The 24,438-nt window shown below is 38.7% G+C and overlaps 3 protein-coding genes across 3 annotated transcripts; 1 reads left to right on the top strand and 2 right to left on the bottom strand.

Moving 5' to 3' along the window:
* Positions 1-4,700: 4,700 nt before the first annotated feature.
* On the bottom strand, positions 4,701-6,086 carry LOC109204426 (tripartite motif-containing protein 35-like). Its single transcript, XM_019365278.1, has 2 exons — positions 6,015-6,086; positions 4,701-5,879 (listed from the first exon to the last, which is right to left on the bottom strand). The coding sequence occupies exons 1-2, from the start codon at positions 6,084-6,086 to the stop codon at positions 4,701-4,703; spliced, it is 1,251 nt and encodes a 416-aa protein (XP_019220823.1).
* Positions 6,087-15,929: 9,843 nt separating this feature from the next.
* Positions 15,930-18,013, bottom strand: LOC109204629 (tripartite motif-containing protein 35-like). Its single transcript, XM_019366150.2, has 2 exons — positions 17,973-18,013; positions 15,930-17,729 (listed from the first exon to the last, which is right to left on the bottom strand). The coding sequence occupies exon 2, from the start codon at positions 17,493-17,495 to the stop codon at positions 16,551-16,553; it is 945 nt and encodes a 314-aa protein (XP_019221695.1). The 5' UTR covers positions 17,496-17,729; positions 17,973-18,013; the 3' UTR covers positions 15,930-16,550.
* Positions 18,014-19,338: 1,325 nt separating this feature from the next.
* Positions 19,339-21,599, top strand: LOC106098184 (nuclear factor 7, ovary-like). The gene has a single exon (XM_019366149.2). The coding sequence runs from the start codon at positions 19,473-19,475 to the stop codon at positions 20,880-20,882; it is 1,410 nt and encodes a 469-aa protein (XP_019221694.1). The 5' UTR covers positions 19,339-19,472; the 3' UTR covers positions 20,883-21,599.
* Positions 21,600-24,438: the final 2,839 nt, after the last annotated feature.

Here is a 24,438-nt window from a genome sequence, read left to right on the forward strand (position 1 = left end):
ATTGTCCTGCATGAAAATCATGTTTTTCTTGAAGGATGCAGACTTCTTCCTGTACCACTGTTTGAAGAAGGTGTCTTCCAGAAACTGGCAGTAGAACTGGGAGTTGAGCTTGACTCCATCCTCAACCCGAAAAGGCCCCACAAGCTCATCTTTGATGATACCAGCCCAAACCAGTACTCCACCTCCACCTTGCTGGCGTCTGAGTGGGACTGGAGCTCTCTGCCCTTTACCAATCCAGCCACGGGCCCATCCATCTGGCCCATCAAGACTCACTCTCATTTCATCAGTCCATAAAACCTTAGAAAAATCAGTCTTGAGATATTTCTTGGCCCAGTCTTGACGTTTCAGCTTGTGTGTCTTGTTCAGTGGTGGTCGTCTTTCAGCCTTTCTTACCTTGGCCATGTCTCTGAGTATTGCACACCTTGTGCTTTTGGGCACTCCAGTGATGTTGCAGCTCTGAAATATGGCCAAACTGGTGGCAAGTGGCATCTTGGCAGCTGCACGCTTGACTTTTCTCAGTTCATGTGCAGTTATTTTGCGCCTTGGTTTTTCCACACGCTTCTTGCGCCCCTGTTGACTATTTTGAATGAAATGCTTGATTGTTCGATGATCACGCTTCAGAAGCTTTGCAATTTTAAGACTGCTGCATCCCTCTGCAAGATATCTCACTATTTTTGACTTTTCTGAGCCTGTCAAGTCCTTCTTTTGACCCATTTTGCCAAAGGAAAGGAAGTTGCCTAATAATTATGCACACCTGATATAGGGTGTTGATGTCATTAGACCACACCCCTTCTCATTACAGAGATGCACATCACCTAATATGCTTAATTGGTAGTAGGCTTTTGAGCCTATACAGCTTGGAGTAAGACAACATGAATGAAGAGGATGATGTGGACAAAATACTCATTTGCCTAATAATTCTGCACTCCCTGTATTCTTTAGCAAAAAGGAAAGTTTTAAGCCTAATCATAAAAGTAGAGGTAGTGTCTGTCTCCCAAATCCAATTTGGAAGCTGGTTCCATAGAAGAGGGGCGTGAAAACTGAAGGCTCTGCCTTTCATTCTACTTTTAAGGTCATTAAGATAGGGGCTGAATTTTCAAGACCTTGTATGTGAGGAGCAAGAATTTGAATTCAATTCTGGATTTAAGAGTGAGCCAATGAAGGGAAGCCAATATAGGAGAAATATGCTCTTTTTCTAATCCCTAGCTGTGTCTCAATTCAGCGGCTGCATCCTTCGGAGGAACCGGCCTTCGCGGTCTACGTGGGACGGGTCCTCCGAAGACTGAGAAGGCCATAAGTGTGAGGCTGTGAGGCTGTGAAATGGGACAGTCCAGCCTTCAGATTTGCGTCATCGCTGTCTCGGTGGAGTTTAATAAACTCAACTGTTTGCTCCTTGCTGTCTAAAATATAACACGGCATTGAAGTAAATTCTCGACCATCTCACACTTCTGTTTAATTAGTTTTCTGCTTAGGGTTAGTCCATTGCTGCTTTTGAAAAGTATTTTATAATATTATGAGAATATTATAAATACTAATTTAATTAACAAAGTATTGCACAGAATAATAAGAGTAATATCGGGGCGATTGTGGTTCAAGAGTTGGGAGTTCGCCTTGTAATCGGAAGGTTGCCGGTTCGAGCCTCGCCTTGGACAGTCTTGGTCGTTGTGTCCTTGGGCAAGACACTTCACCTGTTGCCTACTGGTGGTGGTCAGAGGGCCCGGTGGCGCCAGTGTCCGGCAGCCTCGCCTCTGTCAGTGCGCCCCAGGGTGGCTGTGGCTACAATGTAGCTTGCCATCACCAGTGTGTGAATGGGTGGATGACTGGATGTGTAAAGCGCTATATAAATACAGGCCATTTACCATTTTAATATTACAACTAAATACCTGCCGCCATTGTTGGAAACTGAAATTGGCTGGGCCGGGCTATGAATTCTGGGATATGGTGGGTCAAGAAGGAAAACCCCGACCCATCCTTCAAATTAGGGGGAAATGAAGGATGCATTTGTCGGTCGCATTTGGAGCAGCCTTCGTATTGGGACAGCTTTCGTTGCATCACTGTGACGTAATCAGCCTTCAAATATGGGCTCCGAAGGATGTGGCCCCTGAATTGAGACACAGCTCCTGTCAGTACTCTTGCTGCAGCATTTTGGATTAAGTGAAGGCTTTTCAGGGAGTTTTAAGGATATCCTGATAATAACGAATTACAGTAGTCCAGCCAAATGAAAGTGTTGATTGTAAAGTAGAACACTTTCATTAAAGCACAAAAAGAACATTCCAATAACCTGGGTACATTTTTTTTTTTTCAAATGCAGGCAACTCTCTCTTCACACAGTACAACTGAGGCTCTTCTTACTGTACACTGCCTCCATTGTTTGATTTTTTGTCTTAAAGCAAAGGATTAAAATGGGGTCAAATTGGCACTTACCTGCAATCTGTTTGCAATAATACCAAGATTAACTGTGATTCAATCTAAATACTTTTGCCCATTGTTGACGGTTGTTGACCATTTGCTTTGTACCTGTAATGCTGTATGGAGTGACCACTAGAGGACCACAAAGAAAGCTGGAGGCTGATGAAGAGTTAATACGAATATAATATAAGGTTGAACTATTTTGTTAGAAATGACTGTGGTCCAGAGAACTGAGACTGAGGTGGAGTGCAGGACTTCTTCAGAGAAGAGGTGCTTTATTACAAACTAATTCTCCATACAAACCTGAAGTCTGTGTAACAGCTGACATGTACAATGTGTAGTACACAAAAGATTATTTACTGTGAGATCAAGAGCTGTCTGTGTATTTATAAAGGTAATAACTGTGAAGAGTACTATTCTGTGAATGACCACAAGATGCCGCCAAAGTTTCATCACTGTGCTCACAGCTTTGAGCCCTCCTGCTTCCCAGTTACACTTGTTCTGATAATATTCCTCTACATTTAATCACAGCTCCCCTGTAAATAACTGAAGTAATAGTAATAAAAATCTATTTTTCCATTTACTGAAATTGTACTCTGCGTTTTGCCACCTAGTCTACTGAAGATAGTACAGGATGAAGTGAAAACAGGTTTAACTATCCAATGTTCTTGGTATCGTTATGTTACAGTGCGCTTACAAAGAGGTTTTGCTGTTTCAACAACAGGTTTGTCATTAATACTTAAGAGCGTCAGAACTTATGAACACATTTAAAACCTAAGAGATCAACATCGATCTGCATGGTCAGAGTATTTATATGAACAACATGACTAATAATCTGGACACCATGAAAAAAAAAAATCATTAAAAATAACAGAGAAAGACAATAAAGATGAATCATATTGGCTTATCTTATTGAAGACTGAAATCCACATAATTAATTCAGACAGTTGGATCAATAATTTACAATAAGTTAACTCTGCTGTTGCTTTAAAGCAAATATCAGAATCATAAACAAAATCTGGGCTGTAGCATCTGGCAAAAAACAAGGAAAGAAAAAAATGTTATATAAACTTAACCTGACATAAAATCATTGGAACAAACAGCAACTTTAAATGCATAAATGTGTAGAAATTATACAAATAATGTTCCTGTTTAAATTATACATACAGAACATTTGCTTCTATGTGAGCTTTTTGGTCTCTTTATTGTTCATTTCTTGAGGTTCATTACAGTCCAGATACCACAAATGGTTCTGGTATGGACAGGAATCAGGGAAACTAACAGTAAGCCCCTTGCCTGCAGATTAACTTAGACAGTAATAAAAGAAGTGACTCCAGACAACTCTTTTGCACAAATACAGAACATTTAGTGAACATAAGGAAAGGATAAATGATGTACAAAATAAACTCTTTTAACTCAAATGATATATCCCCGTGCGGTGTTTAAAACAATCCAATATACTTCCCCTTGAAATTATATTAACCAACGCAAAAGCAAGTTATCACCTCTTGGTGGTTATCTCACTCATACCTCATCCGAAAAATCTTATGTGAATACACCAAATACACAATACTCATACATGGGCCCCAAACACACATTAACACTTGTTGCAGGCCTGCTTGTCGCTCACGCTGTGCGGTGGCGAAACATCCTCTTCTCCCCGGTAAGAGCACAAAAAAAAAAAAAAAAAAAAAGTGTGACTTACAGTCCAGTGGCTCGGTAGGTCGCTGCTCACCAGTCCCAAACTGATTGCGAAGCTTTACGCTGTTAACTTCCACTCACATACTCTCCTTTTTTAGATAACCTCAGTAACACTAGCCAAGTCTCTCACTTGTGGTTAGCTAACATCACTCAGGCATCTCTCCGCCACTTTCTCTCCTCTTCCGTCACAACAGATACACGTGACCTGTCCCCTCACATGCTACCTTCACAGCTCTCTAGAAAGTTCGAATATTTCTACTCCCTTCGGAGTTGCATACCACGAAATCATACTTTATGATTAACATAATAGTTTTGCTGCTCTAATTACCTAGATTTACCCTGTGACATTACTTGGCACATTACATTCAGGTTAAATTTACATAATAAGATTAACTGTAAACACCTTATGATACTGTGGCATTTAAGTCCATGGGAATTATGAGGACCTACTCCTGAATTCCCATCCGGGCAACATACACATGAATACTTTGTGTTTTATTAAAACTATCAACAAAAACATTAAAAAAGAAAGTAAAATACTTAACTACTAAACTAAAAAACAAAAGTGTTAGAAAAAAATTACTTTACAATCAAATCGCAGTCTGACATATTTTGATATCAGATGTTTTTGCATCCCCTGCCTTTCCAATACTAAAAAATGGGAAGAGTTTCTCAGTGAAAGTGTCTCTGTAAGTGTAGATGTGAGTCATATCTTTAGGGTCATAGAAGGACACCTCCCACCTGTCATAGTCCAGCTCGACTCTGATCCTCTGGAGACTCTTCTTCACTTTCACAGTCTGACCAACATCATTAGTGTATTTTCCACTACAATACCATAAACACCAGATACGATATTTTGGTAAAGCAGAACGCTCTTCCTTCCTGTCGGCTGACTCTTTAACTAGACCCACAATCCAGTCAGGATGGTCTCCCACCTCCACCTCCCAGCTGTGTTTCCCTGAGCTGAAGCCCTCAGAGCCAAAAACAGTGGGATATTTAATATTTCTCTCTGGATTATTAGGAAGCTTCTGCCAAGTGTCTTCACGTCTCACACTGGTCAGATCATCAGACAGATAGAGCCAGCGGTTTGCAGTGTTTGGGTCCAGAATGACAGGACTAAAGTGGACCTTCTCCTTCATCTTCTCCCACACTCTGAAGGACAGGTTGCCCAGGTGTTTGGCCACATCTATCAGTGCTCCTGAGACCAGCTGTGGATCTGACACTGAGCCCTGGGCTCTGGCTCTGCTCTGAGTGTCTTTATAACTGCTGAGGAATGGCATGCTGTGTTTCTGCAGCTCTTCTTCAACAGCAGAGATGCTGTCTGACAGAGAGGAGATCTGCTCCTCAATCATCTTCATCTCTCTGTTGATAGTCCTCCCCTTCTGCTCCTCTTCCTCCCTCAGAGCTGCCAGTCTGGACTTCTCTTCCTCTTTCAGGATCTGGTGGAGCTTGTTGAACTCTGCTCTGATCTGCCTCTCTGTGGACAACAGCTGCTTCTTCATGTGTTCCCTCACTTCATTGTATGCTTTCTCCACTTGTTTGTATTTGTTCCTCTTGTCCTGCAGAGACTCTAAGTCAGATTTCACCTTCCCCTTTAGGTCACTGACTGCTTCATCTACAGGAAACACTTTGTGACTCTGCTGGTGAGGAAAGTCACAGACAGGACACAGAGGTTTGTCTTCATCCACACAGAACAGTTGGGGCTCCTTTTGATGTTTACTGCATACAGTCCACGCTTCCTGTCTCTCAGCAAAGGAATCAGCCAGCTCCTTCAGAGGAAAGTTAATTTCAGGATACTTTTTTGAATTTTGTCTTTTACAACGTGGACAGTTTTTATTTTTATTTTGTTCCCAGAATGTTTTCAGGCAGCTTGAACAGAAGCTGTGGTTGCAGGTCAGAGTTACAGGGTCTTTGAAGGTCTCTGAACACAGATGGCAACTCAGGTGGCTTTTGATAAAAGTTGGTTTCTCAGCCATTTTCGCTCCTCTCAAAATTTAAAGAAAAACTCACCAAATGTTATTTCTTTCAGATTGTCCCTCTCAGTCCTCCGAGTAAGATCAGTTGAGTTCTCACCTCCTGTAATGGTGTCCTGGCTTCAGCAATGACATATTTATAATCTGCAGTTTCATCCAGATCTTTTTCTGGTTAATTTTTAATTCCCAACACTTTACTATCTGCTTTTATAACTTTTATACAGAATGGGATGTCACCTGAAACCTGTATAATGTTACCTTCAGACTGACAAGTAAGCCTTCAGCTTTCAGACTGTGGGCTTACTTGTGGTTAAGTTAACTCTTTATTGTCATTGCACGGTCATACCTAGAGTATTTAAAAGTAGAATGGGAGGCAGAGCCTTCAGTTTTCAGGCCCCTCTTCTGTGGAACCAGCTTTCAGTTTGGATTTGGGAGACAGACACTATTTCTACTTTTAAGATTAGGCTTAAAACGTTCCTTTTTGATAAAGGTTATAGTTAGGGCTGCTGGATCAGGTGACCCAGAATCCTCCCGTAGTTACACTGCAATAGTTCTCTCTGCATGTAATTTTTAGTTATTATTAATCTATGGCTCCACAGCATGTCTTTGTCATGTCTTCCTCCCCTCAGTCCAACCAGTTGTGGAGGATGAGTCTGATTCTGCTGGAGGTTTCTTTCTGTTGAAAGGGAGGTTTTTCTTCCCACTGTCACCAAAGTGCTTGCTCATATGGGGTCATATGATTGTTGGGGCTATTTCTCTTTTTATCACTGTAGGGTTTACCTTACAACATAAAGCATCTTGGGGCAAGTGTTGTTGTGATTTGGTGCTATATAAATAAAATTGAATTGAATTAAATGTTTATGGTAGACTAAAAAATGAGGAGTGGAGAATTGTGAAAAGCTTTCTTTGCCACAGAGGAAACAGAAACTGATAAAATAGTTCATTTTAATATAATATTTACTAATTTTATTATCATTAATTACAGTTACATCATTGTCTTATACTGTAATGCTTAATGAAGTTTGTTTCTATTGTTTAACACTATTTTTAGATCATTGAAGCTTAAGGTATTCGTTTCCCAAAAGCAATCTGGTCCATCATGATCTAATCATGCTTCAGAAATATCTTTTCCTTTTCTTTTTTTTTTATTACCCCTCTTTCTTCTCTTTGGACTTTACTTGACTGCTTTTATTGTCCAGCTCATGTACCTTTTAGTGCTGCATGGTGCATTGTCATAAACATGGAATGTCCTCATACAGTTTTTAATTCATTCATTAGGTTAACTTTCTGCAAAATATCAACAATTCTATTGTTTCAATCAGGACAATCAGGCGTATAAGCGAAAATAAACATTCAGATACTTTTCTTCAGATACAATGTCATGAAAGACTTGGCCCTGTAATGTCTAAAAGAACTCATTGTCAGAGATTATCTCAACAGAAGAATTTGAGATTAGGTTCAGTTTTCAAAAGTAACCAGTTACACTGTCTTGATGCATGCTCAGTCATCCATAAGGAAATCCCACAAAGTACATTCTGTTCATCTGGATGTTGCGTTTTCAGTTGGAGAAATCTTTCATCACTTTAGATTTGTGCTAAAATCTAAAGAGGAGCAGATCCGAGAGACACTTAGATGACAATAATCATCAAAAGGTGTTTGAATTCACTGAGAAGGCTAGTCCAGCACACCATAAAATGTCTAAGACCAGGCATAAAAAGGAAGTTTGACTTGTTGTATGTTGGAAACACCAGCAAAATACAGACTAGAAGAGAGAAGGATGCCATGTTACAAAGTGGGTGAGAACACCTTTTGTCCAGAGTTAAAAGACAGATATTCTTAGTTAACATTCTTGTTTTGATTTAGCCGTATCTCATATGTATTCTGTAGAAGGCAAGCATGTACTATCCCGGGTTTATGTTTTGCACTTTTACAGATTATGTAACATAACATCTTGGTTTAAATCAATTCTGACAAGTTTAAGTTAACATGTTATTTATTGCAACTGTTAATTGGTTTAGTTTGAACTCACCTTACCTACCTGTCTTCCAGGAACAAAAGGAGGAAATGTAGTTTTTCCCTGTATTTATCGCTTCTGGGTTAATCGGAGGTCACATGAAGAGACCAGGAGAAGAAGGGGGAGAATCCTTGTAATTTAATAAAGCTGATTTTAGAGTGTTTGTAGAGAAATGGATTTAGTGTTGTCATATGTATTGATTACACCACAGAGTTTTTATTGCTAGGAAAGAGTAGCAGTATACGTTTGACTATAAATGTTTGCCTTACCTAGCTAATGGAATAGTCCAGGGTGAGATTGTTTGGTTAATTGGACTATTTAAGCAGAAGAACGCAGGTGTTTGAAGAGAAAGGAACAGGTGCATGTGGCCTTAATTTCCATTGAGTTAAGTTCAGTTATATTGAACTGCATTAACTATGGAGTTGAGCTTCTTATTTATTTTTTATAAATATTGTTTGGTCACAAAAATGGTGAATAAATCACTTGTTACACTGGTCAGCATCTGTCTCCTGCCCTTCTTTAGCCGCTTAGGTCAAGTTCTACCACATTCCACACAGAGGATGTGGACAAGTGGGTGAAAATTTTGTCTGACAGACAACTCACCCAAGCAAAGAAAAACATCCTTGCAAAGTTTCCTCCAAGTCTGTTTACTGTTGGAACTGTTGTTCATTCTTCATAATGAAGCATTTGTACTTCATTGTACTACGTGAAAATTCTACGTAAGTGCAGAGGTGGAAGGTAACAAATTATTTGTACTTTGTTACCTCACAGAGGTGGGAACTAAGTAAGTATTTGTACTTTCTCATTTTTCCCACCTCTGCACCCACCTCTGTACTTAGGTAGAATCAATATTTTACTTGAGTATTTATTTTTCTGACAACTTTTTACTTTCCCTGCCTACATTTTAACACAAATATCTATTCCATACATTTTCAAAACAGGCTTGCTACTTTAGTTTCAACTGTATCATTATAGTGTTTATAGTCAGGGGTTAAAGTTGACCAGAACAAGTGAAGTTGTCTACATGTTGTAGTCACCATCTAGCTAGCGCTACAGAAGACGAATGCAAATAAAGGGAGTAACATTTCTTCATGACATAAGGTTTCTACTTCAGCTCAACAAACATAGTTTTGATTGATTATTTAATTTCATATTGTGAAATGTCCTGCAAAGAGAGCACTGAGTAGTTATGTGCAAGATAAACTGACCTGCATGATAGACCGATACACAGTGGCTGTGGTTCTTATGGTCAGTGTTGGGTTACATCAAGTGTAGCAGAGATTAATTTACATTTCAGCTGATGATGCTTAGATCCATTCATTGAATTCAGTCATTATACTAGGAAATGGAACTCAGCCAAGCCAAACATCGTCTTACGTCTTTTTGAACTCAGTTGTGTAAATCCACAAAGAGCAACAGGTTAGCTGATCACAGCTTGTCCATTAAGAAAATCTACTGGAGCTCATAATATAATAATATATTTATCACTTGGCCGTCTTCTTCTGTTTGTCTACCACCACTATGCCTGGATGGTTAGTGATGGTAGAAGAAGTGATTCAACACTCCAAGAAGCAGCTGTTGTCCACAGAGAGGCAGATCAGAGCAGAGTTCAACAAGCTCCAGCAGTTCCTGAAAGAGGAAGAGGAGTCCAGACTGGCAGCTCTGAGGGAGGACGAGGAGCAGAAGGGGAGGACTATCAGCAGAGAGATGAAGATGATTGAGGAGCAGATCTCCTCTCTGTCAGACAGCATCTGTGCTGTTGAAGAAGAGCTGCAGAAACACAGCACATCAAAAAACACATCAAAACAGATCATACGTATATTTTCCATTGCATTGTTTCAAACACCAGACTTCAGAGAATGATTTTGCTCCGTCTTTCTGTCAAACAACTTTCACCAAACCTCTCTGGATGGTCTCCCACCTCCCTGCTGTGTTTCATTGAGTTGAAGCTCTCAGAATCTAGAACAGGGTGATAAATATTTTTTTCTCTGGATTGAAGTTGCTGTTATGTCTCCATGTCTCACAGTGGTGATATCATCAGATAAATACAGACAGAGGTTTGCAAAAAAACCCAAAACAAAACCTGCGAACATAATGTGAATTATGTGTCCATCTTATGGTCATTTGTGGAAGACAAACACATTAATAAAAAAAATAAATAAATGTTTACTTGTTAATATTTTTGTATAACGCTACTTATAAAACATTTCAATAACTTACTGGACTGTTTTAGGCAGTTATTTAGATTGAGATGCATGCATCTTAGGTGCAATATTTGAATTTGTGTCAGTTTTTTTTTCATAAAAACATCAGTAAATGTATGCTATCACAATATAAATAGAAATTGAATTAACTGGAGTTTGCATAAAGCTTCATTTATGTTGAAAAACTGGGAAAAGAAATCAATTCTTCACATTTTTGAGGAATTTGCTGTCAAAATGCATAATGTTTTTTACATAACTTTTTATATATAACTATTTAATTTTAGTACAATTAGACTGTATTGAATTTAAGCAAATATTCTTTAACAATCAATTAAGAACAGAGGAAACTATAAAAGATGGTGTCACATGAAAATTATTTTAAAAGAAAATCAGTGCAATGTGCTCCAGTCAATACAGTGTTTGTCTTCCTGCTGAGGTAAACACATGATTCAAAGTTCTGACATCATGAACAGCATGGGAAATACTATGAATGTCATTAAAAAGAAACATGAATATACAAGAAAACATAAATACACAGAAATTTTGTCAATTTAAAATTCACATGACACCCGGTTATGTCAATTGGAGGACACTAAAATTCAGAGGTGCGAAGCAACAAAGTTCAAATACTTTAGTAGTTTTTCTTCTGACAACTTTTTACTTCCCTACTTTTAAAAACAAATATCTGTACTTTCTACTCTACATTTTCAAAAAAGGCTTGTTACTTTCTGTTCGACATATTTGAGGAGAGTTATTATTTCATGTCACTGTGAGCCTTAAAATCAAGCACGATCTGATATCCTGGTGTTGGTGTTGTTCCCACATCATCATAATTAATGTTGCGCCACGTTCAACATTGCAAGTGACCAATCACATTGTTGTGATGTCATAGTTTTGCGACTTCGAAAAAAAACGCCTTAAAAAAATCTACTTCACTTGCAAGACCTCTGTGTGATCCAGCAATTCAAATTCTCTACCATTAAGAAGATCACGCATTTTAGGATACTTTTCTTTAATAAATGGTAGGCATTATACATATTTTCTTTGGAACATTGGAATTTCATATATGAATTCATCATTTGGCTTGCTGTTTGTTTGCAAGTGATAGGCTACTTGACGACAGCATTAACCAGCTAACCTCTATTCAGACAATTTAATGTCTGTATAGAGCCTCGCCTCTGTCAGTGCGCCCCAGGGCAGCTCTGGCTACAATGTAGCTTGCCATCACCAGTGTGTGAATGTGTGTGTGAATGGGTGAATGACTGAATGTAGTGTAAAGCGCTTTGGGGTCCATAGGGACTAAGTAAAGCGCTATACAAATACAGGCCATTTACCATTTACAATTGTATTATGATACATTATGAAAGTACAGGTGACTGTAACTGTCATAAACATGTGGTCAGGCAAAATTGCAGCAGCTTCCCTGATCGTTTTACTAACATAAGTAAAGAGAAAGGGATCTAAATAGCCTAGCCTAATGTTTTTGTGTGCTGAATTAATGAATAAAAATATCAACTGTGAACATAATCAGCTGGCCCATAGGTATGGAAATTGACTTGAATTGTGTGTGGAGATTAACAGTAATTAAAAAAAGAGCTAAATTTGTCCTGGGCCATCATATAAAAATTTGCCCTGGGCCAACGTCTGAAAGTTTGCCCTTGGCCATGATATGACAGCTTGTTAGTAATGGAATGAAAATGAGTGGTTGTACTCACGTGTAAAAAAGAAGTGTAACACATCCAACTGTTATGTTCTTTTGTCCTTACAGAATTTGTGATTCCTTCAGAAGTCAGGTAAATGTCAGCTTTAGAGACTTAAAGCCAAACTACCTACGATGGTTCTTGAGAGGCCCAAGAAGGCCAAAACTAAACTGACTGGGTTCAGTATCCCGAGCAAAGAAGAGGCTGGGGAGCTAGCCCTTGGCTTTGCTGGAAGATTGGCCTGTGATTTCACAAGGGTCATAGTCTGTAAGGCATCGATCCTTCAGCTGTAGATATAAAAAGAAAGTTAGTAGATTAATATGAAAATTATACCTTTTTTGGTAATATGAGACATGTCCTCTGATCTGGATTATTGGTTTAATGTTCTTAATTCACTTACTTTCTAATAACAGACAGACCCGTGGCAAAATCCAAGAAAACCTGAAACAGGAACTGACTGATTCATCTAACTTTAGTTTGGTGAAACATACCTTTGGTCCTTCAGCAGTGGATTCTGTTACTTCTTTCCTTTATAAGAAAATAGATCGCCTCTCTTAAATTATGAAACTTTTGTTGAATTTTATTTGCTGTCAGTTTCATCTGTAAAACAGAATCTGTAAAAATGTTCACTGTTGTTCTAAGTTTGCATTCACTTAACTGTTGTGCAAAAGTTTTGGTTCCTAATCCAAACAATATTACATAAGTGATATCACATATAGCACAGATTTTACAAAGAAAGAAACAAATCACATATATGTCAATATAAATGTATTTGTGTCACACTCTTGTTTTTCAGTGAATTTCCTTTTTTTATTTTGCCTTTCTTTCATTGCAATTTTTCCCAAGGTAGAAATGTCAGTTTCCATGTTTGGATAATTCTCATTGTCAAGTTCTAGAAGCACTAGATGCTTGCTAAGGACTCCTCTTAAGCCATATGAAGAGTTGCAGTAGAACTCAACAGGGCAGACACACATATTGTTGGAATGTGCATCTTTTGGGTCAGAAGGATCATTGCCATCATGCTTATCATATACACGCTACACAATGACTGTGTGGTCTTTCCAACATTTGATTATTTTAAATGAAAGCCCACTGCTCTGTAGCTGTAACTTTTTTCCAGCCCTCATGCAGTTGAATTTGTAATAGTCTCTTTTCTTCTCTTTACCTGACCCCACTTTGAAACATTTGTAATGGCCGTGAAGGGTTAATGAGTTCAGTTTTTCCAACACAACACTGAATGAGTCCTCCTGGTGTTTTCACACATGAACAGAAAGTTGTGTATCTTAGCTAGCCCTACAGAACAGGAGTTAGCATTAAGGGATTAACATGTTGTAGCAGGTAATTTCAAATTAAACGTTTCCATCAGCTCAACAAACATTAGTAAGCACACAAACTGTTTTTGTGCAGTTTGTCGCACAGTGTGTTGATAACTAAAGGTCCAGCTGCTGTATTTCACAGGGAGAGAAAAAAAGGGAGCTAACTTCACTTAGAGATGGAGAAAGATAAGAAAGACAGGACAGGAGAGGAAGAAGAGAGGTTAGATTTAGGTAAGGACTGCTCAGTGGTGTTTGATAAACTGGAAATATGAAACTTAAATGCAAGTCTTCATGTTACGAAGAGTAGGAGGAATGCAGAAGAAGAAGTGTACTGGTACTCATTTTTAAGAATAAGAGTGATGTGGAGAGCTGTTGTAAAGCAGTAAACTTGATGAACCATACCATGAAGCTATGAGAAAGAGTTGTTGAAACTAGGTAAGGTGTGCAGTACGAATTACAGATGGGTTCAAGGAGAGGGTAGATTAGGAATTGGCTCTAAACCCCTTCCTTTTTATTGTAGATATATAGATATAGGTTATAGATATATTTGTCAGCTTTGGTGGAAAACAGGTGTCTTCCAGTAGTTTCTTCCTTTATTACAAACTAAATCTGAAATCTGTGTTACAGCCGGCCTGTTTGGTGTGGAGAAGAATTAAAAACTAATTTGCCGGTAGATCCCAACTCATCAGTGCATTGAAGTTAAACACTGGCAGTGTCACTTGTGTAAATGGGCGCATAGCCATAATTTTTTTCTTTCTTTCTTGAAAGCCACAAGCCAACATTACATAGTGTACACTTCAGACATTAATCTAAGACACTTCTGATCTTTCTGAGTCCCATTCATTGTATAATTTTGACAAATATTTTAATATTGTATTTCACAAATCTGAGAGAAAATAAAAATGATGTACGTCAAAAAGCTGTACGGCTGCACTTGTGTTCACCAGTGTGTTGACCAATGTTTGTAATTTGACAAAAATATTGTTCGTTTTTTGTAACCTGCAAACCACTAACCATCAGGAGGTCTCCTCTGTCTTTCTCACTCCTGTGAAAGTCTGTGCCTTCTGAAAACACACCTGCCTGCCCACTTCCCACTGTGCGTCTCGTCTCAGTTCTGGAATCCACCCTGCCTTTCATGTGTCCTCTCTTTACGACTGCACTGGTGGTCCAGAGAACTGAGACTGAGGTGGAGTGCAGGACTTATCCAGAGAAGAGGTGCTTTATTACAAACTAATTCTCCATATAAACCTGAAGTCTGTGTAACAGCTGACATGTACAACGTGTAGTACACAAAAGATTATTTACTGTGAGATCAAGAGCTGTCTGTGTATTATTAAAGGTAATTACTGGGAAGAGTACGCTTCTGTGAATATCCACAATATGGCGCCAAAGTTTCGTCACTGTGCTCACAGCTTTGAGTCTTCCTGCTTCCCAACTGTACTTGTTCTGATAACATTCCTCTAAATTTAATCACCGCGGCCCAGAAAATAACTCAAGTAATAGTAATAATAATCTATTTTTCCATTTACTGAATTTGTCCTCTGCATTTTGCCACCTAGTGTACTGGAAATAGTACAGGATGAAATGAAAGCAGTTTTAACTGTCCAGTGTTCTTGGTATCATTGTTACGGTGCACTCACAGAGAGGTTTTGCTTTTCAACAACAGGTTTGTCATTAATACTTAAGAGCTTGAAAAGAAATTGACTGGATTTGTTTTCCATTTTTTTTAAAGACGTTTCACCTCTTATACAAGAGACTTCTTCATTCAGTTTGAAACTAACATCTCTGGTTTGCAAAGTTTTTTATTGCTAATGTGATCAGAGTATAATAATTAAATCTTCTTTCAAGAAGCGGTGGAACTTATGAAAACACATTTAAAACCTAAAAGATTAAAGATCAAAGATCAAAAAGGGCCAGCTCTGTCCTGGACTGTCTACTGAAGTCCATCGAGCAGGTTGGCATGAGACTGTACGAGCACTGAGCAGCTCAGTTCAGCAGTAGACTTTTACACCCAAAGTGTGGGAAGGAGCGCTATGGCAGGTCATTCTTACCAGCAGCTGTCAGACTCTATAACACAGTTTAACATGGGCATCTTACTTGCCAGCGGTTTAATTGACATATCATATGTTTTTTAATTGCTGCCACTCATTTGCAGCTTGTTTGTACACTGTATGATCATTAATCCCCCCCCCCACACACACACACACACACACACACATACATTTGTGTACATATCTCTGTACACTTTTATCTGTACACACGAATTTCGGTTGGTTATGTAAATACCAACCTGTGTCTATATTACTCTTGCTATAAGAGCTGTGTAACATTCAAATTTCTCATTCATGGGATAATACAGGTTTATTCTATTCTATTCAATTCTATTCTATCAACATCGTTCTGCTTGGTCAGATTATTTATGAACAACATGACAAATAATCTGGAGATCATGAACAAAATCATTAAAAATAATAGAGAAAAGCAATAAAGATGAATCTTATTGAGTCTTTAAGAATATTTCCATATGACAAAAGTATGATTTTTATTTTAATTGCTATGAGTGTTAAGAAAGCAACAACACAAATTAAAATCCACATAATTAATTCAAACAGTTGGATCGGTAATTTACAATAAGTTAACTCTTCTCTTGCTTTAAAGCAAATATCAGAATCAAAATATCAGAAAAAAATCTGGGCTGTAGCATCTGACAAAAAACAAGGAAAGAAAAAACATTGTCAGCCTTACCTGACATAAAATCATTGGAACAAACAGCAACTTTAAATGCATGAATGTTTAAAAATTATACAAATAATGTTCCTGTTTAAATAAGACATACAGAACATTTGCTCGTTTGTGAGCTTTTGGTCTCTTTATCAGCATCTTGTAGAGTTTAATAGAAAAAAAACTGAACAGATTGATTAGTTAAATAGTGTTCAGTTGTAGTTTTAAATAAGACAGTCTTCAGATTTCTCACGCTTAGAAGTGATTAATTGTGTCTGATATTATTAAACAGTTCCCACAGAATTGGACAATAAAAACTGATGAAAGAGATTTTTCTGAATACTGAATAAATGTAATTGTAAATTAGTTGTCACACAAATACAAGATCAACTGCTATATCAGCATGGATAGTTAGGTCTATTCTACACATGAATATTTTGTATTTTATTAAAACTATCAACAAAAACATTAAAAAGGAAAGTGGAATGCTAAGAGATAGAAAAGAATCACAATCACATCTCAGTCTGAAAGATTTTGATATCAGAGGTTTTGGCGTCTCCTGCCTCTCCAATACTGAAAAATGGGAAGAGTTTCTCAGTGAAAGTGTCTCTGTGAGTGTAGATGTGAGTCATGTCTTCAGGGTCACAGAAGGACACCTCCCCCCTGTCATAGTCCAGCTGGATCCTGATCCTCTGGAGACTCTTCTTCACTTTCACAGTCTGACCATCACCATTAGTGTATTTTCCACTGTTATGCCATAAACACCAGATTGGATATTTTGGTAAAGCAGAACGCTCTCCCTTTCTATCAGCTGACTCTTTAATTAAACCCACAATCCAGTCAGGATGGTCTCCCACCTCCACCTCCCAGCTGTGTTTCCCAGACCTGAAGCCCTCAGAGCCCAGAACATTGGTGTGTTTAATGTATCTCTCTGGATTTTCAGGAAACTGCTGTTTTGCGTCTTGACGTCTCATATTGGTCAGATCATCGGACAGACAGAGCCAGCCACTTGCAGTGTTTGGGTCCAGAATGACAGGACTGAAGTGGACCTTCTCCTTCATCTTCTCCCACACTCTGAAGGACAGGTTGCCCAGGTGTTTGGCCACATCTATCAGTGCTCCTGAGACCAGCTGTGGATCTGACACTGAGCTCTGGGCTCTGGCTCTGCTCTGAGTGTCTTTATAACTGCTGAGGAATGGCACGCTGTGTTTCTGCAGCTCTTCTTCAACAGCAGAGATGCTGTCTGACAGAGAGGAGATCTGCTCCTCAATCATCTTCATCTCTCTGTTGATAGTCCTCCCCTTCTGTTCCTCTTCCTCCCTCAGAGCTGCCAGTCTGGACTCCTCTTCCTCTTTCAGGAACTGCTGGAGCTTGTTGAACTCTGCTCTGATCTGCCTCTCTGTGGACAACAGCTGCTTCTTGATGTGTTCCCTCACTTCATTGTATGTTTTCACCATTTGTTTGTATTTGTTCCTCTTGTCCTGCAGAGACTTTAAGTCAGATTTCAGCTTCTCCTTCAGGACGTCGATAGCAGCTTCTACAGGAACCACTCTGTGACTCTGGTGGTGAGGAAAATCACAGAGAGGACACAGAGGTTTGTCTTCGTCCACGCAGAACAGTTGGGGCTCCTCTTGATGTTTACTGCATACAGTCCAAGATTTCTGTCTCTCCACAAAGGAATCAGCCAGCTCCTTCAGAGGAAAGTTAATTTCAGGATACTTTTTTGAATTTCTTTTTTTACAACGTGGACAGTTTTTCTTTTTAGTTTGTTCCCAGAATGTTTTCAGGCAGCTTGAGCAAAAACTGTGAGTGCAGGTCAGAGTAACAGGATCTCTGAACATCTCTGAACACAGATGGCAACTCAGGTGGCTTTTGATAAAAGTCTGTTTCCCAGACATTTTCTTTGTTCTAAAAATTATCATAAAAAAACTCACCAAATTTGCCTTTTTGCAACTTGTCCCTCTCAGTCCTCCGAGTTAGATCAGTTATGTTTGAGTTCTGACCTGCTGTAATGAGATGATTCACAATCTGCAGTAAATTTCGTCCCTGGTTAATTTTTAATTTCTAACATCCTCCTATTTACTTCTATAACTTTTATACAGAATGAGCTGTGACCTGAAACCTGTATAATGCAACCTTTAGACTCTGAATTTAAAGTTTATGGTAGATTGAAATGTGATTAGCAGGAGATTTGCGGGAAGCCTCTATTCACTTATAATTAATGATAGTTGTATGATTATATTACATTGTAACACTCAATGAGGTCCAGTTTTATTGTTTAACAGTATCATTTAAGATCAAGGTCCGGCCCAAGTCTGGTCCAACATGAATTAATCACGTTTCAGAAATATGACTGTGATAAACAAGGAACTTCTTCATAGTTTTTAATTCAAACACTAAAAGACATGAGGCCTGATCATTTAGGGCTTTGTATGTGAAGAAAAGTATTTTAAATTAACTCTGCTCCAAGCGCTCAGTTTGTTCAAAACGTACATTTTTGTTCATAACTATTTTTCGTTGTTCTTTCTTAAAGTTTTTTTCTTTTTAAAAATATGTTGAAAGTATTATCTTAGATACATGAGTAGTTTGGAAGTAATATTTTAAACCTTAATTAAGTTGTTTGCTTCTTCATGCACAATTAAGGCTTGACTGCCTTTGGAAAAAATGCCTACAGTAGATTATACATCATCTATGTCTGGTTCAAACCAATAACTCACGTTAAACAATGGATTTGTTGATCGTATGCAACAAGTTAAACTGCTGAATCAATTAACAGCATAAACAACTATGGGAAAGTTCATAGGAACTTTAGTGTTTATGGCAATGTGGCAGTAAAACTGGAATGAGCTGGATATTAAAAGCTTCTTTTTGCTTGTGTAGGAGCAGATTTCTTGTGGAAAAATACACATGTGATATGATATAAATTTTAGAAGATAAAACTAAACTTCAATGACCATTAAAGCGTATGACAACCATAAAGTTGTCATAGATGATGATTAAACATTGAATATCTATTAACATTAATAATGTTTTCAGGTTTTATAAGGTTTTATTCTTTATTAGTATCTCCAACTGCTTCTTTCTACTCTGTGAAAAGGACATTTTCTACAATTCTCACACTGATCAGGTCATCACATTATAGTCTACCATAAACTTCAAAGTCTAAAGGTAACATTATACAGGTTTCAGGTTGGATCCTAATTTGTCTAAGGGTTGTAAAAGTAAAGAGCAGAGTGTTAGCAATTAAAATTTAACCAGTGAAAGACGTAGATGAAATTCATTGCAGATTATGAATCTCACTGAAGACCATGCTGAAGCCAGGGCGCCATTACGGGAGATGACAATTCTAACTCTGGAGGACTGAAACTGACAAGCTGAAAGAAATACAATATGGTGAGCTTTTTTTCTTGAAGAGAAATTTGAAAACTGAGAAAATGGCCGAGAAAGAGACATTTCTCAAAAGTTATCTGAGCTGCCATGTGTGTTCAGAGACTTTCATAGATCCCGTGTCTCTGAACTGCAAACACAGCTTCTGTTTAAACTGCCTGCAGAAATTCTGGGAACAAGCAAACAACAGAAACTGTCCCATTTGTAAAAGAAAATCCTCTAAAGAAGATCTTAGAGTGAACTTTGTTCTGAAGGAGCTGGCGGATTCCTTTGAGGCAAGGCAGAAAGCTGGAGAAACAGGAGAGAAGAAATTAATAACGATGTGCAGAAAACATGCAGAAGAGCCTAAACTGTTCTGTGTGGACGAGCAAAGAGCTGTTTGTACTGTCTGTGACTTTCCTCACCAACAGAGTCACAAATTGGTTCCTGTGGAAGAAGCAGTCAGTGTCCTAAAGAAACATCTAAAATCTGACTTAAAGTCTCTGCAGGACAAGAGGAACAAATACAAACAAATGGTGAAAACATACAATGAAGTGATTCAACACTCCAAGAAGCAGCTGTTGTCCACAGAGAGGCAGATCAGAGCAGAGTTCAACAAGCTCCAGCAGTTCCTGAAAGAGGAAGAGGAGTCCAGACTGGCAGTTCTGAGGGAGGAAGAGGAGCAGAAGGGGAGGACTATCAGCAGAGAGATGAAGATGATTGAGGAGCAGATCTCCTCTCTGTCAGACAGCATCTCTGCTGTTGAAGAAGAGCTGCAGAAACACAGCGTGCCATTCCTCAGCAGTTATAAAGACACTCAGAGCAGAGCCAGAGCCCAGAGCTCAGTGTCAGATCCACAGCTGGTCTCAGGAGCACTGATAGATGTGGCCAAACACCTGGGCAACCTGTCCTTCAGAGTGTGGGAGAAGATGAAGGAGAAGGTCCACTTCAGTCCTGTCATTCTGGACCCAAACACTGCACACTGCTGTCTCTATCTGTCTGATGATCTGACCAGCGTGACATATGGAAACACAAAGCAGCAGCTTCCTGATAATCCAGAGAGAAACACAAAATATAGTAATGTTCTGGGCTCTGAGAGTTATAGCTCAGGGAAACACAGCTGGGAGGTGGAGGTTGGAGATCATCCCAGCTGGAATTTGGGTTTATCTAAAGAGACAGCTGACAAGAAGGGAGAGTGTTCTGCTTCACCAAAAAATGGAATCTGGTGTTTAGTGCATCGCGGCGGAAAATATAATAATGGTGCTGGTCAGATTGTCAATGTGACAAAACATTTCCAGAGGATCAGAGTCCAGTTGGATTATGACACGGGGCAGGTGTCCTTCTATGACCCTGAAGACATGACTCACATCTACACTCACAGAGACACTTTCACTGAGAAACTTTGCCCATATTTCTGTATCTTTAATGCTGGTAATGCTAAGACAGTTAATATCAAAATCTGTGAAACTAATATTTAATTGTAAAGGTTAAATGCTGTGAGCGATTCATTTAGCATTTTTTTGTAGTTATTATTGTGTAAGGTTTTAGCTTGTTGATACTTACTGTTGATAAATACTGCTTAAAATTCACCTTTTCATGCTTTTCAAATGAAAGTTAATGAAAATAGAAGAAAGACACCAAAGGCTCAAATATGTGACAATATATTGCCAGTTAAACATCTTTGTTTAACCTCCCATGTATTTACTGAACTGGAATATTTCTTTTACCATATTTCTTCAATTGCAGCTGCTGTTTGTTTACATATGGCTAAATAGGCTTAAGGTGATAAACCTTTAAACACTGACAGAAAAGACTAATAAAGGGACAAACTATATAATTCAGATGGCAGGTTATCCTGTTTTCTTTGTGCAGTCAAATAATATTTTATCACTTTAATATTTACTTTGCACAATTCCAGTCTCAAATAGAATATCTCTTTGAAGGGCAAAATGTCTTATGCCGTTGGACAAAAAAAGTTTAAACATCCAGTAAGTTTCAGACTTTTGAATCACCTTTGCAGGATCTTGTTTTCAGTCAGAAGATGTACATGCACTCATTCCTTGTCAAGGCAGATAGCGTAGGCATTGTATTTTTGGTTTCAACCTAGATGTTACTTTTTCTTCATTTTCATGTTTTGTTATTTTGGCCTTGGAGACCCCTGATGTTAAATTGCTTCCTTTCCCCTTCCTATGTAGTTTGAATGGTGTAGAGAAATTGTAAATAGTTTTTTATCATTTTAAAATTGTAAAATAAATTCCTTTGTCTATGGTTTGGACTGCCAACACTATATGTTACACTCCATGTGTCCCATTGACCTTTTGCAGACAAGGGGGTTTTAACACAGGAGAAGTCCTGGCCTACCACCAGCCATAGATCCTTTCATAGTTCTCTCCCTCTCGTCTTCCTGTGCTGGTGCCTTCAGGCTCCTCTGTTGGCTATTCTAAGGGGTTGATGCAGCTCTGTTATATAATACTAACCAGAGGAAAGGCAGCAGAGAACTGAGGAAGAGTTTAATGTGTATTGTGGGCAGCCTTGATACTTTGTTGCAACTTGTCTGGTGCAGCCAAAAATCAATGCCTGCCAGTAAAAGTAGAGATATGGAGCAGATCACTATGAAACTGAACCACCCCAACTCATCCTCTCAGGTGATCACAGCAAAGTCTTGTAGTTTTTAGTTTTTCAGTCACCTCACTTGGTTGCTTCTGGATTGAAAAGCACAATCCACGCATTAACTTGGGAGACAGACATATTGAAAGTTGAAGCCTTTATTGTTTATCCCATCCTTAACAATCAACTGAGAAATGTCTAGAACTAACTCCTTCAGATTTTTAGTGCCAGCTTCACATACATCTTAGTAACAATAATCTTTGAACAAGTCAAGTCTGGTTTCTGTATACTTCATAGCACATAAAACACTATTAAAATCTACCAACAACCTCCTGATGGCACCTGACTCAGTTTCTCTCACCATCCTCATCCTTCTCGATCTGACTGCGGTGTTCTCACATTATCCTTCTGAAAGGACTTGCATCCACTGGCATTAGTCATACCCCCCTTGCCTGGTTCACCTCATATTTCTCGGATCGCACTCAGTTCATTCAATTTAAATCTCACTTTTCACAATATTTTCTGTTTCTGCTGGTGTGCACTAGGGTTCACTTTCGGGGCCTATTTTATTCATTATTTACATGCTTGCACTCGGTCACATATTTTGGAAATATAATATCAGCTTTCACTGTTACACGGATGGTGCTCAGTTATATTTCTTCCAAACCCAATTTGACCCTTTGTGACTGCCTCATGGAGGTTAAATCATGGTTCTCCAATTTTCTCAAACTCAGCAGTAATAAAATCTGATGTTCTGCTCGTTGGCACAGCTTCCACTCTAACAAAATTGCACAAGTTTTCCATTAATATTGACAACTCCTCCATCTGTCTCCATACTTTTCTCACCTCCCGTGCTGGTGCGATACTTGTCCATAGACTTGTCACTTTTCAGATTGATTATTGTAATTGTTACATGTCTTGGGACTCTTTGTTTTCTCCCTCCACTTTGTTTTCTGTTTCTCCATAGGTACACAGAATGCAGGCTGGTGCCAGTTTGGAATCTCCAGCTAACTGGATGGAGGAGCATTAAAAACACCAAACGTGATTGAGGACCTTCATATAAAGGAAGTTTACCTGTGGCTGGACTCTCTCCCCTCCTACCTGCTCATGACTGTTTGACACACCTCAGTTGCTGCTCTGGCACTTTTATTTGTTAAAGGTTTGTTGTGGGAGTTAGAGGACTAGGTAAGTCTGTGGTATCCTGTACATTTTTTGAAACCTGGCAATGAGGGAAATGAATACAATGCTGTGTTCCCCGAGTCTGACGAAAAGCCACAGACCGAGCGGTAGTTATGTGCTTGCTTTGACGTTCACCTTTTTTTAGCGTGACCCTGGTTTGTTTTATTTGTTTCTTTAATTTGGCACAACTTAATGGTCCCTTTCTCCCCCACATTTTGTATAGCCTTGAGTAATTTTTGGAGACAAAAGAGTAAAGTTGTTTATTTTTTAATTTTTACAAGGATTCTGTCCAGTTACTGTGGTCACTGTGTTACTTCCTCCTCCCAACAGTGATTGTCTTCTCTTTGAGAAGGGACTTGTTTAGGAGACCAAACTCCAACTCCTCCCGAATTCCAACTCCTCCAGAGAGCACATAATTCAGCAGTTTCACTGGCTGCCCACAGATTCTAGAAATACTTTCAAGATATTGCTTCTCACTTTCAAATGTATCTGTAACCTGGCCCCACCTTACTAGTGTGATTTACTCCACATTGCTACTCCCTCTTGTTCCCTCAGGTCTTTGTCTGCCACTCACCTTCTTGTTCCCTCTACTCGTCTCACCAATACACTGTAATCCCAAAAGTTATTTGCATTCAAATGGTTTAGCTATAATCACTGATGGTAATTAATTTTCTTTGTAAAACTAAAATCATATAACTGTGTCAGACAGAACTCATCGCTGGAAGCTTTTTGCACTTAACCTATATTGTTTTGCATGTGATGCACTAAAATGAATACATTTAACATGGTCCTTTCTATTTTAAGTTTATTCTAATAAATAGTTTAAGTTCAATTTTTTATAAGAGAATAAGTTTTAAACTCAACACTCAAATAATAAAAGTAAATTTGATGTTTACTGATTATGTTTAGTTGAAAGCACTTTCACTATTTTTAAGTTTTTGTTGCCCCTCCCTACTTTGGCACAACACCGGCACTGGAACCGAAGAGACGTCGGGACTTGTTTGTCAGAAAAAATTAAGACAAGTCGTTTTTGGTGGTTTTGCCTGGGATTGGACATGTTTGTTTCAGTCTACAGTCGATAGGGAGTACTTTTCCTCAAACCTCCACGCAAACTGGTGAGTTAAATCTTTGTATTTCAACTTTAAGCAAAAATAGTTGCATGTTACATTACGCAAATGCGCACGCTAATTCAATCTACAGTGAACCCTCGTTTACCGCGGGGGTTACGTCCCAAAAACAACCCGCAAT

Source organism: Oreochromis niloticus, linkage group LG12 (genome assembly GCF_001858045.2).
Source record: "Oreochromis niloticus isolate F11D_XX linkage group LG12, O_niloticus_UMD_NMBU, whole genome shotgun sequence".
Classification (NCBI taxonomy): domain Eukaryota; kingdom Metazoa; phylum Chordata; class Actinopteri; order Cichliformes; family Cichlidae; genus Oreochromis; species Oreochromis niloticus.

What these genes read in the sequence shown, in the direction of transcription:
- LOC109204629 (XM_019366150.2), bottom strand. Translation starts at nt 17,495, where the DNA reads ATGGTGAAAACATACAATGAAGTGAGGGAACACATCAAGAAGCAGCTG.
- LOC106098184 (XM_019366149.2), top strand. Translation starts at nt 19,473, where the DNA reads ATGGCCGAGAAAGAGACATTTCTCAAAAGTTATCTGAGCTGCCATGTG.
- LOC109204426 (XM_019365278.1), bottom strand. Translation starts at nt 6,086, where the DNA reads ATGGCTGAGAAACCAACTTTTATCAAAAGCCACCTGAGTTGCCATCTG. An exon ending in CAGAGACCTTCAAAGACCCT is followed by an intron (nt 5,880 to 6,014) that starts GTAACTCTGACC and finishes TTTCCTCTGAAG; the next exon opens with GAGCTGGCTGATTCCTTTGC.